At 31.2% G+C, this 18,688-nt stretch overlaps 1 protein-coding gene across 4 annotated transcripts; it reads right to left on the reverse strand.

The window, feature by feature from the left end:
- Positions 1 to 1,076: 1,076 nt before the first annotated feature.
- LOC149883095 (uncharacterized) lies at positions 1,077 to 15,619 on the reverse strand. 4 transcript variants are annotated; one of them, XM_090100363.1, is made up of 5 exons: positions 15,349 to 15,619; positions 7,364 to 7,469; positions 2,148 to 7,285; positions 1,779 to 1,940; positions 1,077 to 1,602 (listed from the first exon to the last, which is right to left on the reverse strand). In XM_090100363.1, the coding sequence occupies exons 2-5, from the start codon at positions 7,395 to 7,397 to the stop codon at positions 1,471 to 1,473; spliced, it is 5,466 nt and encodes a 1,821-aa protein (XP_089956489.1). In that variant the 5' UTR covers positions 7,398 to 7,469; positions 15,349 to 15,619; the 3' UTR covers positions 1,077 to 1,470. The 4 variants fall into 4 exon arrangements, with proteins under 4 accessions (XP_089956489.1, XP_089956492.1, XP_089956491.1 ...); XM_090100366.1 differs by lacking the exon at positions 15,349 to 15,619 and adding an exon at positions 13,757 to 14,350; XM_090100365.1 differs by lacking the exon at positions 15,349 to 15,619 and adding an exon at positions 12,737 to 12,844.
- Positions 15,620 to 18,688: the final 3,069 nt, after the last annotated feature.

Below are 18,688 nucleotides of genomic sequence, written 5' to 3' on the forward strand. Positions count from 1 at the left end.
TCATAGTCAAATGCTCATGCAATATAAAGCCAACACGTTCCTTTGATATATTTACGATGTCAGCTAACTCACGCAACTTCACTTTTCAATCATTCAAAACGGTTTTGTGGATTTTTTTGATGTTTTCTGGTGTTACCAACTCATTTGGATGTCCACTGCGTTCTGCATCATTGATGTCTCTATGACCACGTTTGAAGCCAGCAAACCAACGTTTTATTGTTGTTTTTGATGGAGCGGAGACACCATAACACTTTTCAAGCGATTGCTTCGCTTGAACGGTATTTTTTCCCATCAAGAAGCAGCGTAAAATTAAAACACGAAATTGTTTTTGATCCATTGTTCTGAAAATAAAAAAAGTAAAGTTACTATTAGCAAATTAACTCACAAACTAATGAATAGAATATAATGAAATTTTAAGAGCTGTCTTTTGAAGGTTAGTATTAACTGAAAAAAAATGTGACTGCAATAAAACTCGCGCTATCTATGTGTTAGGCCCAGGACTTTTCAGCCCATGTGTTAGACAAGCAAGACTTTAGTTCGTCTGAAAACTGCGTCACTTACAAAACCAAGTAGACTTTAAATAGCGATGTTTAATAGTCATAGAAACCAACAAGAAGAAGCATAAACAATCAAAAAACAAAATTTTTATCTAATATTTTAAAAACTTTTTCAGAGCTCGGAAAGGAGAAAAAAAAAGATCTTAACTAGTTTTAGAAAGGCCTACCGAAGCTCTTCTTGCTTCTGAAATCCTTATTAAAATCTTCTTCTTTTAATTTAAATTTTGATATAAGAAGGATTTGAGAAAACTCTTCATTTTAAATAAGAATGATTAATCTTTTTGCACTTTTATTTAAAAGTATTTTATGAAACACACTTTATGTTATACTGTTTAGAAAGAAGGAAAGGCATTTCCTTCATTTCCAATGCATAATGAGCGAGCGAATCTTTACCACTTTTTAGATTAATAACCAGTGTCCTATCATAAGCCAGACCCCCCTCTCTTCTCGCCAGCCGTGTACGAGAATAAAGGGCTCCGTTTAAAATTTTTTTACGTTTAGAATTTAAATAAACCGATCTTTGTAAATTTGTTAAACTTAAGATCTTTATACCGTGGTTATATAAAAGAAAGCAGTTAAATTTTATGAAATACTTTGGTAAATAATGTGGAGTTAAAGTTAATAGCCACAAAATTGTATATATTATTTAAACTTTCGCTTTTTCTATAACAAAAAAAAAGTGTTTCTTCAACTAGAGATGGTGAATGGTTTTCCCGTTTCATGCATGTTGATGCTCTTTTCATCACTGTTCGTCTCGAGGTTTTCAATAATATTCTCAAACAAACAAAAGCCAACTATTTTTACGTTTCTTCCAACTCTATTATCCCTTTTTTTAATATCAAAATTTTTTTAATATCAAATCTTGTATTTCTAGCTCTTGAGATTTTGTTTAGATAAAATTATTCATATAACTTCAATCATCTGAGATGTAAGCTCCATTTATGTACTTTTTTGAAACAGAACCATCTTTATCGGAAGGTTTTTTGTTCTCTACGTTTACACCGTTGATGTCACCGTAGAATAAACTTTTACTTATTGTCTCGTGCTAAAGATAAAAAATAGAGTGCATTTTGGGTAATTTGTTATAGCAAAGCAAAATCTTACATTACATTGCACACATTTAACAACTAGCTTAAAAATTTTGAAAAGGAGTAAATTAGCATCAGCTTATAAAATTTTTTTTACTTTTAATGGTGATTTGATAATCTAAAAAAACACTACCTCATTATTGTTTTTAAGAATTTCACTTTCTTTTTTCATATCTTTCGTACTTATTTTACGGACTTGTACCAACTCAAAATTAGGTTTATCATAACGAGAAAAAGATCCTGCTGAAATATGCTCAGATACGTAAAGCCGGTCTTTAAAATCTCTTATTTTTCGCTGCAAAAAACAAAAATAAATATTTTTCATTACAAATATATTGGATGAAGGATATTAAGATGCCAGATTGTTGGTCAGTTAAAATGACCAACAGTAAATGACATTTAAACTAATTAAACTGCCTCATCCAGCAATATAAAGGATCTTTAGAGACCTTGTTAATCATAATAAAAACAAACAAAAATAAAAAGAAAAGAAAAAACTTACCCTTTGTAATAAAATTACAACGCTTAAAGCAAGTAAGAGAATTAGAGCAACAATCATTACTATTATCCAATTTGCAACGGAAGATGAACGAACATCGACTGTTCTTTCAATACTAACACTTTTAGCGTCCACAAGAAAACCTCCAACAGTACCATTTGATGAATTTAGATGTTGCATGAAGTTATTTATAACTTTTCCTTGAAGAACAGAATCGCTTGCTTTTGCCTCATTTTTATCAAAAAAAACACGACTGTTAATACGAACACTACCTTTCTCAAAACCAATTACAACAACTTTAATAAAACCTTCTATTTTTCGAAAAATCGCAGTGAGTTCTTGTACAACTACATTCTGTAACTTAATAAAATCATTGGAAGAGGGATTCTTCAAAAAATCGTTAAACTCCATTTTTATGGCTATTCTAAATTCATAGATGACCTCTACTGACACGGGAATTCTTGTGCTAAAAACTGAGAAACTGCTGATACTAGAAGAATATACTAAAAAAATAGAAGAATGTAAAAGAGTTTTAGAATTCAAAGAACCATAGGTAATTCCAGCGGTCTGAAAATATGAAGAATAGGCGTTTTCGTTTGCACTAAATAAATCTGATTGCCTTAAAGCTGTTGTTGCAGTATGCAAAAGCTGTTCTGCTTGAGTTGACGAGTCGATATTCGTATTCAAAGAAATAAAACTATTATTCAGAACGCCAGTGAATACGCTTGAAAGAGTCTTAGCTTCATTGCTGGAATAGCTGGCAGAACTATAGGTAGGAAACACAGTAAGATTACTGGCGTCAGAAGTTTTTGAAGAATGGTCAATTAAGCTTGTGAGGCTAGAAGAGTTTTCTATTGCTTCACTGCTGAAATAAATGGCAGAACTAAAGGTAGGAAACACGGCAAGACTAATGCCGTCAGCAGCTTTTGAAGTTTGGTCGATTAAGCCTGTGGTGCTTGAAGAGTTTTCTAATGCTTCACTGCTAAAATAAATAGCAGAACTAAAGGTAGGAAACACGGTAAGATTACTTCCGTCAGTAGCTTTTGAAGTTTGGTTGATTAAGCCTGTGGTGCTAGAAGAGTTTTCTATTGCTTCACTGTTGAAATAAATGGCAGAACTAAAGGTAGGAAACACGGTAAGATTACTTCCGTCAGTAGCTTTTGAAGTTTGGTCGATTAAGCCTGTGGTGCTAGAAGAGTTTTCTATTGCTTCACTGCTGAAATAAATGGCAGAACTAAAGGTAGGAAACACGGTAAGATTACTTCCGTCAGTAGCTTTTGAAGTTTGGTCGATTAAGTTTGTGGTGCTAGAAGAGTTTTCTAATGCTTCACTGCTGAAATAAATGGCAGAACTAAAGGTAGGAAACACGGTAAGATTACTTCCGTCAGTAGCTTTTGAAGTTTGGTCAATTAACCCTGTGGTGCTAGAAGAGTTTTCTATTGCTTCACTGCTGAAATAAATGGCAGAACTAAATGTAGGAAACACGGTAAGATTACTTCCGTCAGTAGCTTTTGAAGTTTGGTCGATTAACCCTGTGGTGCTAGAAGAGTTTTCTATTGCTTCACTGCTGAAATAAATGGCAGAACTAAATGTAGGAAACACGGTAAGATTACTTCCGTCAGTAGCTTTTGAAGTTTGGTCGATTAAGTTTGTGGTGCTTGAAGAGTTTTCTAATGCTTCACTGCTGAAAAAAATGGCAGAACTAAAGGTAGGAAACACGGTAAGATTACTTCCGTCAGTAGCTTTTGAAGTTTGGTCAATTAACCCTGTGGTGCTAGAAGAGTTTTCTATTGCTTCACTGCTGAAATAAATGGCAGAACTAAATGTAGGAAACACGGTAAGATTACTTCCGTCAGTAGCTTTTGAAGTTTGGTCGATTAAGTTTGTGGTGCTTGAAGAGTTTTCTAATGCTTCACTGCTGAAAAAAATGGCAGAACTAAAGGTAGGAAACACGGTAAGATTACTTCCGTCAGTAGCTTTTGAAGTTTGGTCAATTAACCCTGTGGTGCTAGAAGAGTTTTCTATTGCTTCACTGCTGAAATAAATGGCAGAACTAAATGTAGGAAACACGGTAAGATTACTTCCGTCAGTAGCTTTTGAAGTTTGGTCGATTAACCCTGTGGTGCTAGAAGAGTTTTCTATTGCTTCACTGCTGAAATAAATGGCAGAACTAAATGTAGGAAACACGGTAAGATTACTTCCGTCAGTAGCTTTTGAAGTTTGGTCGATTAAGTTTGTGGTGCTTGAAGAGTTTTCTAATGCTTCACTGCTGAAAAAAATGGCAGAACTAATAGTAGGAAACACGGTAAGATTACTTTCGTCAGTAGCTTTTGAAGTTTGGTCGATTAAGCCTGTGGTGCTAGAAGAGTTTTCTATTGCTTCACTGCTGAAATAAATGGCAGAACTAAATGTAGGAAACACGGTAAGATTACTTCCGTCAGTAGCTTTTGAAGTTTGGTCGATTAAGCCTGTGGTGCTAGAAGAGTTTTCTATTGCTTCACTGCTGAAATAAATGGCAGAACTAAAGGTAGGAAACACGGTAAGATTACTTCCGTCAGTAGCTTTTGAAGTTTGGTCGATTAAGTTTGTGGTGCTAGAAGAGTTTTCTATTGCTTCACTGCTGAAATAAATGGCAGAACTAAAGGTAGGAAACACGGTAAGATTACTTCCGTCAGTAGCTTTTGAAGTTTGGTCAATTAACCCTGTGGTGCTAGAAGAGTTTTCTATTGCTTCACTGCTGAAATAAATGGCAGAACTAAATGTAGGAAACACGGTAAGATTACTTCCGTCAGTAGCTTTTGAAGTTTGGTCGATTAAGCCTGTGGTGCTAGAAGAGTTTTCTATTGCTTCACTGCTGAAATAAATGGCAGAACTAAAGGTAGGAAACACGGTAAGATTACTTCCGTCAGTAGCTTTTGAAGTTTGGTCGATTAAGTTTGTGGTGCTAGAAGAGTTTTCTATTGCTTCACTGCTGAAATAAATGGCAGAACTAAAGGTAGGAAACACGGTAAGATTACTTCCGTCAGTAGCTTTTGAAGTTTGGTCAATTAACCCTGTGGTGCTAGAAGAGTTTTCTATTGCTTCACTGCTGAAATAAATGGCAGAACTAAATGTAGGAAACACGGTAAGATTACTTCCGTCAGTAGCTTTTGAAGTTTGGTCGATTAACCCTGTGGTGCTAGAAGAGTTTTCTATTGCTTCACTGCTGAAATAAATGGCAGAACTAAATGTAGGAAACACGGTAAGATTACTTCCGTCAGTAGCTTTTGAAGTTTGGTCGATTAAGTTTGTGGTGCTTGAAGAGTTTTCTAATGCTTCACTGCTGAAAAAAATGGCAGAACTAAAGGTAGGAAACACGGTAAGATTACTTCCGTCAGTAGCTTTTGAAGTTTGGTCGATTAAGCCTGTGGTGCTAGAAGAGTTTTCCATTACTTCACTGCTGAAATAAATGGCAGAACTAAAGGTAGGAAACACAGTAAGATTACTTCCGTCAGTAGCTTTTGAAGTTTGGTCAATTAAGCCTGTGGTGCTAGAAGAGTTTTCTATTGCTTCACTGCTGAAATAAATGGCAGAACTAAATGTAGGAAACACGGTAAGATTACTTCCGTCAGTAGCTTTTGAAGTTTGGTCGATAAAGTTTGTGGTGCTTGAAGAGTTTTCTAATGCTTCACTGCTGAAAAAAATGGCAGAACTAATAGTAGGAAACACGGTAAGATTACTTTCGTCAGTAGCTTTTGAAGTTTGGTCGATTAAGCCTGTGGTGCTAGAAGAGTTTTCTATTGCTTCACTGCTGAAATAAATGGCAGAACTAAAGGTAGGAAACACGGTAAGATTACTTCCGTCAGTAGCTTTTGAAGTTTGGTCGATTAAGCCTGTGGTGCTAGAAGAGTTTTCTATTGCTTCACTGCTGAAATAAATGGCAGAACTAATGGTAGGAAACACGGTAAGATTACTTCCGTCAGTAGCTTTTAAAGTTTGGTCAATTAAGCCTGTGGTGCTAGAAGAGTTTTCCATTACTTCACTGCTGAAAAAAATGGCAGAACTAAAGGTAGGAAACACAGTAAGATTACTTCCGTCAGTAGCTTTTGAAGCTTGGTCGATTAAGTTTGTGGTGCTTGAAGAGTTTTCTAATGCTTCACTGCTCAAATAAATGGCAGAACTAAAGGTAGGAAACACGGTAAGATTACTTCCGTCAGTAGCTTTTGAAGTTTGGTCGATTAAGCCTGTGGTGCTAGAAGAGTTTTCTATTGCTTCACTGCTGAAATAAATGGCAGAACTAATGGTAGGAAACACGGTAAGATTACTTCCGTCAGTAGCTTTTAAAGTTTGGTCAATTAAGCCTGTGGTGCTAGAAGAGTTTTCCATTACTTCACTGCTGAAAAAAATGGCAGAACTAAAGGTAGGAAACACAGTAAGATTACTTCCGTCAGTAGCTTTTGAAGCTTGGTCGATTAAGTTTGTGGTGCTTGAAGAGTTTTCTAATGCTTCACTGCTGAAATAAATGGCAGAACTAAAGGTAGGAAACACGGTAAGATTACTTCCGTCAGTAGCTTTTGAAGTTTGGTCGATTAACCCTGTGGTGCTAGAAGAGTTTTCTATTGCTTCACTGCTGAAATAAATGGCAGAACTAAAGGTAGGAAACACGGTAAGATTACTTCCGTCAGTAGCTTTTGAAGTTTGGTCGATTAAGCCTGTGGTGCTAGAAGAGTTTTCTATTGCTTCACTGCTGAAATAAATGGCAGAACTAATGGTAGGAAACACGGTAAGATTACTTCCGTCAGTAGCTTTTAAAGTTTGGTCAATTAAGCCTGTGGTGCTAGAAGAGTTTTCCATTACTTCACTGCTGAAAAAAATGGCAGAACTAAAGGTAGGAAACACAGTAAGATTACTTCCGTCAGTAGCTTTTGAAGCTTGGTCGATTAAGTTTGTGGTGCTTGAAGAGTTTTCTAATGCTTCACTGCTCAAATAAATGGCAGAACTAAAGGTAGGAAACACGGTAAGATTACTTCCGTCAGTAGCTTTTGAAGTTTGGTCGATTAAGCCTGTGGTGCTTGAAGAGTTTTCTATTGCTACAGCAAGTTTTTGATAATATACTGTATTTGAAGTCGTACTTTTTACCATTTCTTTACTGAGCATGAGAACTATTTTAAAGATTATAAATTTATTAATAATTTTAGTTTTATACTGAATTTTCGTTTAAGAATTAAAGGAGAACTTACATAGTGTATTGAGCATAATTTTTATTAAAGTCATTTTCTACTTCATAAAGTTCCAGGTGTCTCGTGGCTTTTCGAGACAACTCTTGTAATCTCGTGATGCTTTTTTCTAGAAAACGTAAAACGCTGTCGATTAATAGAACACCCACTAAATATATATTATCATTATCATTTTTCAAATCAAATGATTAGAGCAGGTACATCATAGTGACAACACCCTGCGCAATAGTACCATTCAATTATAAAAGTTTTTTTTTTCCTCAATTTGTTTTTGTTTTCGAAAGTTAGGTTTAGTGGAACTGTCTCCTGAAACGTGGTAATAATATTAATCAAAATATGATGCATTTTTCAATAGCATATTTCTCATATCACGCTTTTACTTAACTTTCGTTGTTTGACCAATATCATGATTATAGAAAACTACCTCTAATAGAGTACATAGCGTTTAAAATATGTTTCCTGTGAGATATATACTTTGTTCAACATATGTATATATATATATATATATATATATATATATATATATATATATATATATATATATATATATATATATATATATCCGTCAAAACATACCATGGTTTCTTTTATTGTGAATTTAAGTGTTAGTATATCCTCTAAAAAGTTTCTGACACATAGTTGCACTCCTAAATCTTACGCTATTTTTAATAAAATATGGTTCCATAGTGATCAGTAACCTGGAAGAGAAGTCCTAAAACTTTTTCAAAAGTATCACGGTATTGTAAATTATGAATTTAGGTGTTAGTTAGACCCATGGAAAATTTCAGTCCCTAGGACATAAGTACACTATTAAGCTAAAATAAAAACTAAATTAAACAGTTGCGGAAACTCTAGAAAGTTCTTGAACGCTCAAACTAGTTACACAATGTTTTAGCAAGTACTAGAATGTTATAGAAAGTTGTAAACAGCTGTTGGAAGTTCAAGAAAGGTCTGGAAAATTCTAATAAACCATAAAAAGTTTCAGAAAGCATTACCAAGTAAGATTAATAAAGCACCTGTATTATAAAAATAATTATTCCAGGTATTAATTTCGGGGTGACCATTTTTTTAAAAGTATGAAGAATTGTTTTAAGGCAAAAGCTAATCCATTTATGATATAGGAAATTTTTTAAGAAAAAAATTCAAAAGTTATAGCCCAAAGATTAAAGATTTTTATGATTTAAGAATTACAGACTTTGTAACTTTTAGTTGTTTAGCTAATAGTTTTAGTCTGAGTAAAGAGGAAGTGCTGGGGGTGGGGGAGTGGGGTGATGAAGGACAACGAAAAATATAGAATTTACTTTATAACATAAAGAATAAGTATAGATCAGTTTTCTGAAAAATAGAAATAAAAATTTAAAAAGTCTTACTTTATAAATTTATTTAGTTGATAAATTAATAAAAGAAGTCTTTTATTAATTTTTTAAAATTAATTCATGATTTCAAAATATATTATAGTAACATCATATTACATTCATATGCTACAAAATGATTTTTTAAGGTGGAAATTTAACATTCTTAATATCGGCAAAAGTTAAAAAGGATTTCAAAGGGCGTGAAACGATTTCAAAGGGCGTTAAACGATTTCAAAATGACAAATCAAGCTCTTAATGATAACAGGGAAGTTGTCTGCATAACAAAATATGCACACGGATTCTTACAGAAACTCAATTAGAAACAATCCTCCAAATCACATTAACATTGATGAGATATATTCGGAGGATTTGAGGCCAGTCTAGCTGCCCTACGCTGAAAAAAAAAGATGATTTTTATACAAACAGAATTCAACCTAAAACAAGTGAACCTAGCTACTTGATTTGTCAAACAGAATGCTAAAAACTAAACTTAAAAAAACTTGTTGAAGATTAAGAAAAGTTCACAAGAAGAAGCACAAAAGAGCTAGCTGTCTAATCCTTTTGGTTCAGGGCACATGCATACAAACAACCTCCCCTCAGAGAAAATCCTAACCTACTTGTCAAAATTTTTCTGAGAACCAAGAATTCCAACCAATGACCTTGTTCAATCCCAATTTAATACAAGCTTATCCAATTCTTTTATTATTAAATTGGCCTTAGTAATCAACCAAGTATCAAAAATACAATCTGTTGAGCCGAACTTAGCTTTAAAATTTCACAATAATGGGAAATAAAATTCAGACTTTTTCACAAAAACCTCACTCAATCATGTGAAAGTGAGGTAAAAGTGAAAGCAAAAGAAATCATCTTATGGCTAACTTCAATAGTCTGTCAAATCTTGACTGAAGAGTTTCTCCTCAAACCGAAAGTGGTTTTTGATTACTTGAACCAACTCGGAGTTGATAAAGGTGGTGGTTTTTTGAAAATTTTATCTTGGCATCAAAGACTTTACAATGCTTGAAATGTTTTTAATTAGAATCAATTCAAGCATTCAAAGCTGCTGAAAATGATATAAAACAATCCTAAAAGTTTGGAAACGTTGTGAATCATCAGTTTTTATACCATAATTTATGTTCAGAGCGATAAAAGCGATAAAAGCGATAAAAGCGATAAAAGCGATAAAAGCGATAAAAGCGATAAAAGCGATAGCGATGTATGATCAAAAATGAAGTAATGGCCAGCAGCTTTACACATAATAAGCTCCATATCAAATATTAAAATACTGTAAAAATTCAGAAACTTTTAATGCTGTTTTGTATGTAAAGAAGAAGAAGAAGAAAAAAAATCTTTTATTTCTTTCTCTCATGCAATAGTTAGATTTAAACTTTATCATTTTTGGAAACTGGAACGTACTCCAACCTTGCACAGGTGATTTTCTTGGGTCATAACTTATGTCAAACAGTGAAAAATAATATTGATTTCTTAACCACCTACCATCAGAACTTAGTTACATGCTATTAATATTTAATTACCTACCATTATTACTTTTTTCCTATTATTATTGCATTATTTGCTTACCATTTACTTAACTACTTGCCAATATTACTTAATTACTTCCATTAACCAAGCAAATTCGATTAAAGAAATTTTTTTTTTAAAGAAAAAATTTTTTTTTAAAAGTAAAGTTTTTGACTGAAAATGTATTTTTAATTTAATTATTATACATCTTACTTTCTTCGTCACACAATAATTGAAATAAATAGAAAGTAAAAGAACTTATATTTATGAGTTCTTTTACTTTCCATTATGTTGTTTATCATTTTTAACGTTGATTTTAAAGATCATAAGGTGATTAAAAAAAACTTACTTTGAAAGAGAAGTTGTAGAAAAAAAAAAAGTTGTAGAAACTTTTTTTCTGCTCCTTCAAAGATGAAAAAAGTTTCAAATGTTTCTTTTTTTGCCAAAGAGTAAAAAATTATTTCTCTCTATGAAAGTTCATTTTTTGCGATGAACTGAATTTCACTTTTAAATTTAAATCTTTGGGTGTATTACTCGATTAATACTTTGTTTACATTATAGTAAGCCGATAACAAGCCTGAATAACCGATAACAATGTAGTTTTCATTAATGACGAATTTATTTTACAACTTGGAAGGGATAAAGATTTTTTCTTTCTCTCCATTAAGGTTTTGTAAAATGAGTAGATTCTATCAGTTTCGTTTTCATTGAAAAAATTTAAATGGTTACAAGTGTTTCTGGAACAGGTTTTCTCACGTGGGTTATGACAAAGGATATTTTGCACGTGAGATGGAATAAAAGATGTTTATTGTGATTGGATAAAATATATTTTAACAACTCAACATTAAATTTCTGTAAAGAGTTTATAAAAACAGTTTTTTAATTAAAACTACTGTTGTAGCTGTTTGAAAATGAAACTCCTTTTTTTTTTTCTTTATTTTTTCTTTAGAGCCAACAAAGTTTAGGAACCTTTTTCCATAAATTTCAAAACAGTTATGAGAAAAGCATTTAAACCCGTTGTAAAATTCAAAATTAAAGTACATAATATGTAGGGGCATTTCACAGCATTTGAATCTAAAACGTCAATATTAAATCTATATTAGCTTGTGCTGAACATTCCGCAAAAAACATTTCCTTTTTTCATGACCTGTAATTGGAGTAAAAGAATTCCATAATTTGAGCTTCGTACAGTGCATATATATAAAAAAAAAAAAGTTAAAAAAAGTTGTGTTTAGGCTAAAACTGTAAGATTTATAAATATAGTTATTTAGCATAAGAATTCCCTTTTTTTTTTTTACATTTGCTGTAACCCTAATACCTTAATAATAGTAATACATTTTTATCATATTTGTAAAAGTTATATCAGTTGAAAACATAAAATTTTTTTTTAAATTTTTAAGTTGAAAACATATGATTCTGAAGATTCAGAAGAGCTTGTTTTCTACAATCGCTGAATTGAAACTTTTACTCGTCTAATTTTTCTGTTTAAAAAAGTTGTAATATAACAAGGTATTTCTTTAGAAAGTTTAGAAATTGTTTTAAAAACATTTAAAACTTGCTCTAAACATGAAAACTTAAACTTTTTTGGGGGTATTTTATTGTCTGGTTTTGATCACAAATGAAACACGATTTAAAATCCAAAAACATGATTTATAAATCAATGGGTGTTAAACGATGCACCGCATGAAACTGATATACTCTTAGAAAGTTTTATAAACTATATACTATACATACTAAATATATATATATATATATATATATATATATATATATATATATATATATATATATATATATATATATATATATATATATATATATATATACATATTAAAAAATGACTCAAAATTTTGACAAGGCCCAATTTTTAATGACATGAACTGTGTTTGTAAATCACTACTTCAAATGTTGTGAATTAATATTTGCATAAATTGTTTGTAGTCAAAATTTTTATTTTTAAGTATCCACAAAAACAACAACGTTGTTCTTTACTTAGGAATGTTTTCTTCAATTAACACTGCACCACAGTTAATTCGGGCTGTTCGATGTATGAAAGTAAATCTAACAAAACATCCTCGAAAAAAACAACGCTGTTCTTGTTAACCTAACACTGTACCAGAGTTAATGCGCAGACTGTCAATGTCTACAAGAAAATCTAACAAAATATTCTCGAAAACAACAACGCTGTTCTTATTAATACTGCTCCACAGCTAATGCAGGCTGTTCAATATATGAAAGAAAATCCCAAAAAATATTGATTATTAGTTCCACGAACATTTTTTGAGTTTTTGATGTTAAATAGAGCACACGGCGCTCATAAACTCAAGGTTGGCCAAACACATCGCGGGTGTCAGTGAATAAAGCAGTAATTAAATTTTATGCGTGTTAATTTTGAAATATTTTTTAAAGAAAATTTTTAGGATTTAATAATTAAACAAAAGCAAACGACAAAAAAAGAATTTCTGACATTTCTTTATTAAAAGATAAGAAGCAAAAAATTTACCAGTGGTCGAAAACATGTGTCCACTGAAAAACGAGACCAAATAAATCGCAATGGTTATAAGTTTAAATGCTTCTCAAAAAATACATATCTTCTATGTGTAAATTATACAATCAGTAGATAAATATTTACATAAAGATATTTAAAAAAAACAAAAAAAAAACAGAGTACCTGTTTTTTAAATGATCACAATTTTGTCTGAAAAAGATCAGGCGAGAAAACCCGTCTGTAAATTTTCTAAGAAAAGGTTCTTTTTTGTGGAAATTCATAAAACGTGTTAACAATTTTCAGCAGAAAAATACCAAAAATCATTATTTATTGTATAATTTGTTGTTATGAAGCCAGATAAAGTGCAGAGAACAAAATTAAAAAATCCACAAAGATAAGTCTAATGCCTTTAAGGATGACGGAAATTAATGTCAACGGCAATGAAAAAAGGAGCGGAAAAGTTCAAAATATCACGAGCTTATATTCGTAAATTACTCGAAACCAAAAAGTTGTTGTTGCTCATCATTTAAAAAAACTGAATTCTGAAAATTTGTCCTCGAAATCGAAGATTTCTTAGGTTTTTTGAAGGGAAGTCGAAAACCTTGAGTCACTAGTCGAATCAAATACCAAATAAAGGTTATGCTTAAAGAATCTAAGAATCTCACAATTTTTTTAAAATTTGAGATTTATGGTTCAAAACGAAATAAAAGGAAGTCATTTATCTAAAAATAGTTGCACATTGCGAATTGATTGAAAAAGAATTTAAACCGACATATTTTTCTGAATCAACAATATAAAATTTCCTGGTATTTAAAAAATAATAACTTGTCTCTTTATCTTTAAAATGTCGCATAAAAATCAGCAAATGAATATTCATTTTCTGATATATTAGGGGTTAGAAGAAATGATTCTTCTGTGTATTGAAAATACGTGGAAACCAGTCTTACTATTATTATTATCCTCAGTTTGTCAGATTTTCTTTTCCAGTAACTTTCCTGAACTTCAGAATTAAAATCATGTTTTTCAATTACTTACGACACTTCAAGGTTCTTTAAAACCATCTAGATCACGTGGTTTAGTAATGTATGGTTGTATCTAAGAAGCTACCATTAAGCGATAGATAAAGTATGAAAAATCACAGTAGCCATCTAAGGAATCATCACTAATAAAGACAAATTTAATGATGACAAATATAATAAATTGAATTCTCAACTGTATTTTAACATTTTAAGATACCATTTAAAAAACACCTCTCCTCAATATTGTTTCTTGTCCTCCTTTAGCCCTAGTTCAAAATATTTTACAACGAACTCGCTGTGTCTATGTGCTTTAAGGCATTTTGCGGGATTTACACCTATAACGTTGAGCTTTAATGCAAATATGAAGCGAACAAACTTCAGTAGGATAAAATGTAAAAAAAACATCCAAAATTCTAATTCAACTGGATTCCAACTGATCACGTAGTTCCAACGTTTGATTAAAATTAACCCTTGTTCCCAAAAATCTGTTATGAACTTTATTTTTGTTTTCTGTAACTTTTTATAGTCTGTGATTTGTTAAGAGCTGGTTGCTAGCTAGAGTCACCAACTCTTAACAAATATAAAACTAAAACGAATAATAGTTAAAACTTAATTTATTGTATAATCCCACGTGGCTTGAAATTAATTCCACATGACATGAAAAAATTATTATAACATACATACATACATACATACATACATACATACATACATACATACATACATACATACATACATACATACATACATACATACATACATACATACATACATACATACATACATACATACATACATACATACATACATACATACATACATACATACATACATACATACATACATACATACATACATACATACATACATACATACATACATACATACATACATACATACATACATACATACATACATACATACATACATACATACATACATACATACATACATACATACATACATACATACATACATACATACATACATACATACATACATACATACATACATACATACATACATACATACATACATACATACATACATACATACATACATACATACATACATACATACATACATACATACATACATACATACATATTTTAAAGATAAAGAGACAACTTGGATCAACGTTCCAAATAAAAAGGCTAAGAATTTCTCTCTATGATAGACTCAAAAAATCTTTTCGCGATCATTTTCAAAAATTTTTTTTCGCGAACAATCGTTTTCAAAACTAATGCTGATATATAATGAACTCTGCATGTAACAAAATTTTAACTGTCCAAAAAGTCTATTTTAATTATGCTGCTAATTTTAATTATGCTGCTAATTTTAATTATGCTGCTAATTTTAATTTTGCTGCTACCAATCCTGTTACCTTTCCACCTTAATCTTTTGCTGTTATTTTTAATATTGCGACAGTTCTAATCGCAAAATTATCGGGGTTGCTTCTAGTTTTATTATACTTGACCGCTCTTAAAAACTCTTAACTAAATAAAGATTTCTTAAAAAAATTAAAAGAAAAAAAACTTTAAAAAAAAAATGTTAGAAAAAAAGATTAAAAAATCCATTTAAAAAAACAAATAATTAAAATTCTCTTACTGATACAACAAGTCCGAAAAAAACTGTTCGATAAACAAAAGAAGAGAAAGATTATCATCACCTCGTTGACTTAACCAATAAAAAGATTTATCTAAAAACTTATAATGCTTTACACAAGTTTTTTATTTGACCAAGCTTTTTCTTAGAATTTTCAATAAAGCTTTCTAACTGTGACAGGGTGTAATGGAGACCGATTATTCAGATGTCCTTTTTCTAAATTTTTTTCTAAATGTTCGTTTCTTTGGTGCATTTGAATTCCTTTTAAAGTTCAAATGATTTTAACAAAGTCCTAATGATTTTAGAAAACAGATTTAAATTTACTTTCTTAATAAATGAATAAATAGACTAAAGATTCAAAAAAATGTTTAAAAACTTTATTTTTCCATAAAAGCAAACACATAACGATAATGAAAAAATAAACACGAGCGAAAGCATTACAGCTAAAACAACAATAAAAAAAAAAGTAGTTTGTTTGTTAGGTAAAACTCAAAAACAAGCACTAAGTTTTACCACGTTAGTGATAGTTTACTTAAGTTTTTGTGAACCAGCTGAAAAACTATGTTGCTATAGTTATACTTAACTAGAAAACAAAAGGCCGTCAGCGGTACTATATATACCGGTTGAACAAAAATATGAATATCTTCTAAAATTACTATTATTGTTTAAGTTTATTTTATATTTGTTTACAAAATTATACTATTTACCAGTTACAAAAAGTAATGAATCACAAATAATACAAGAAGTGTTTGGCTGAATAACCTAGTCATATAACGAAGCGAAAAAAAGTCTTTTCAAAACTTTGTCTCATTTTAAAAATTCTGATTTGAGTAAAATATTCTCAGACAATTTTCTCTTGATCTGCATATTTCCCATATTGAGTGAAATTTATTGGAGATTTTATTCAATCTCTACGTCATTGTTACCCCATATGTAGATGAAGATCTTCAAGTGGCCCTAAAAATGCACCAACAGCATTAAAATTCAAAAGAAAAGTGAAATTTGAAAGAAAACTTTGGGTTAATTTTAGTACATGAAGCATGGCTAAAAAATTGATCAAGCCATCTTACATGTGAAAAAAAAAACTTTTCCAGATTTGCTTTAGAAGATATTGTCTCGAAATAAACGCGTAGCACAATCTTCTCCCGCGGGGTAAATTGAGCAACTTACTGGATAAGTTCAGCAACTAACAAAGAACACCAATATGAAATTTAGATATAAACCAATATGAAATTTAAATAAATCTTCAACAAAACTACTGAATAATAAATGAATTATTTCTATTGACGTTTCTAAGATTTTCTTGACTTCTAAAAAATTTGCTCTTTTGAAAGTTTTTCTGTGACATCAATGATTCCATTTACTATACCTGTAAATATCTCTATAATTATTTAAATATAGACTTTAAAATCCGTATAAAACATTTAGTATACAAATCTAAAATGTAGTAAAAATAAATGAAATAAGTTAAATAAAAGTAAAACTTTTTTTATTTGAAAATTAAACATTTTCTTACTTTTTAATCGTCAAAAATCAAAAAAAAAATATTGCAATTAACTCAAACATAATTCAGACCAGAATTAGAATTGGATTTTGTGTGGGACCATTGCTTTAAAATTTGACTCTGAGGTCCAGCCTTCTCTAAGTAGGCTCTCAGGTTCACAATAGACAAGGCAAGGCATAATCGTATTGTGAACTTGGTTTTGAATTATTTTTCTTTTCAATTTTTGTTAAATGTTATTTTTAACTTTTTTTAACATATTACCTAAGACAATCTATTTTTAGTATTAAGATCTCTAATTGATTGACAAGAGGTTTTTTTTAAAATTTCATCACTTTTCTTAACATTTTTGCCAACAACGTTTTAATATATTTCTTTCACGAGCATTTATTATAATAGTGGCATATCTTTTCCTTCTTTAAGGTGCATTTGTTTTTCTTGGGTCTTGGGTGTATTTATCTTTTCTTGACCTGCCTTTGGGTAAGAACAAATGGTTTCTGGTGATAATGTTCCTGAACTTGTAAGAACAACTGCCAGACTCTTTACCACTACAACCAATGATATATTAACAGAGTGATGCTGTTAAACTAGCGTCAGCATGATCTTGATATGATAGATGCAGGCTTTTCTTGTTCTTGACGGTCTTTAACAAATGATGGTAAAAAAATCATCATTAGCGAATATCTGTGGATTGTATGGACAGATACTAGTTTTTTCGAAACATTTTCTAAGGTACAAGTCATAGCTAATGGCAACGAATCTACTTTGGTATATCATAAATTATTATAGTCTTTCCTGGGTTGTCCCTCACCATGCTCTATATGCACCTGGCATTAATTCTTTAAAAGATCCAAACTGTAGGCTTTACGTATTTTATAAAATGTTACATAAACTAGTTGAACTTTTTATTTGAACCACCAAGCCCATTTCCAACTCCGATTGACAACTTTTAATTGGAATGCTGTATCGAGCTTGTTGCACCGAAGTCCACAGTAGTGTGATAACAAAAAAACTTTTTTTATGAAACCACTTGCAATCGAGGAAAGTTTATGAGTAATTAAAGAATATAAATTGCATTTTTGATTTTTTTTAAAAAAGTTCCCCCCCCCCCCCCTCTTTGGAAGAAAAAAGTGACTAAATAATTTTTTTTAAAAAAAACGACATGTGTTTTTTGCTTTATTCAAAAGAGTATTAGTAATAACTAAGCAACTTTTATTAACAAATAAGATACAGAACACTAGCAATTTGTCCAAAATGTACAAAAAATGTTTAAAAAATAGTTTTTGCTATGAACTTCAGGTTCAAAAATTCAATTTTTCTTGATTTTGCATGAAGTTCCTCCATCAGTTTTACAACACGTTCAGCAATTTGGTTAGATCTGGGAATGTCAATTAATGACTCTTCGACTGACCAATGCGTCTCCAAACACTTAACTGCTTTCTTGCATTTTATCTTCATGAGTGAAGTAAACAGTTCATTGAAGGACGCTTCATTGTAGTGTTGCGAATGGAACCAAGCATTTGCCCATTCGTAGCAGATGAAGTCGCATGCTGGAGTGAGGGTATTGCGCCACTCTGGTATCAGAAATAATGCTATAGCAGCATATATCGCACGTGAGTTCCACCTTGCCTGGTGTAAATTTGGGAGTTTCTTCCAGCTGATTATAGGCCAACGTGAAGTTGTTTTGTAATGACGATATGCCTGACATAGTTCAAATAAGAACTTAAAATCATCTCGCCATCAAGGGTTCTCGCCTGTGTTAACATCATCTGTAGCAACGAGGTGGTAATCAGCCTGAAGAGAGACATAGTTTTCTGTTAATTTGTTAATGAAGGAATAGTT

This window comes from Hydra viridissima, unplaced genomic scaffold, assembly GCF_058129835.1.
Source record: "Hydra viridissima isolate aposymbiotic clone 2 unplaced genomic scaffold, HvirCarnegie_v1 scaffold_10, whole genome shotgun sequence".
Lineage (NCBI taxonomy): Eukaryota > Metazoa > Cnidaria > Hydrozoa > Anthoathecata > Hydridae > Hydra > Hydra viridissima.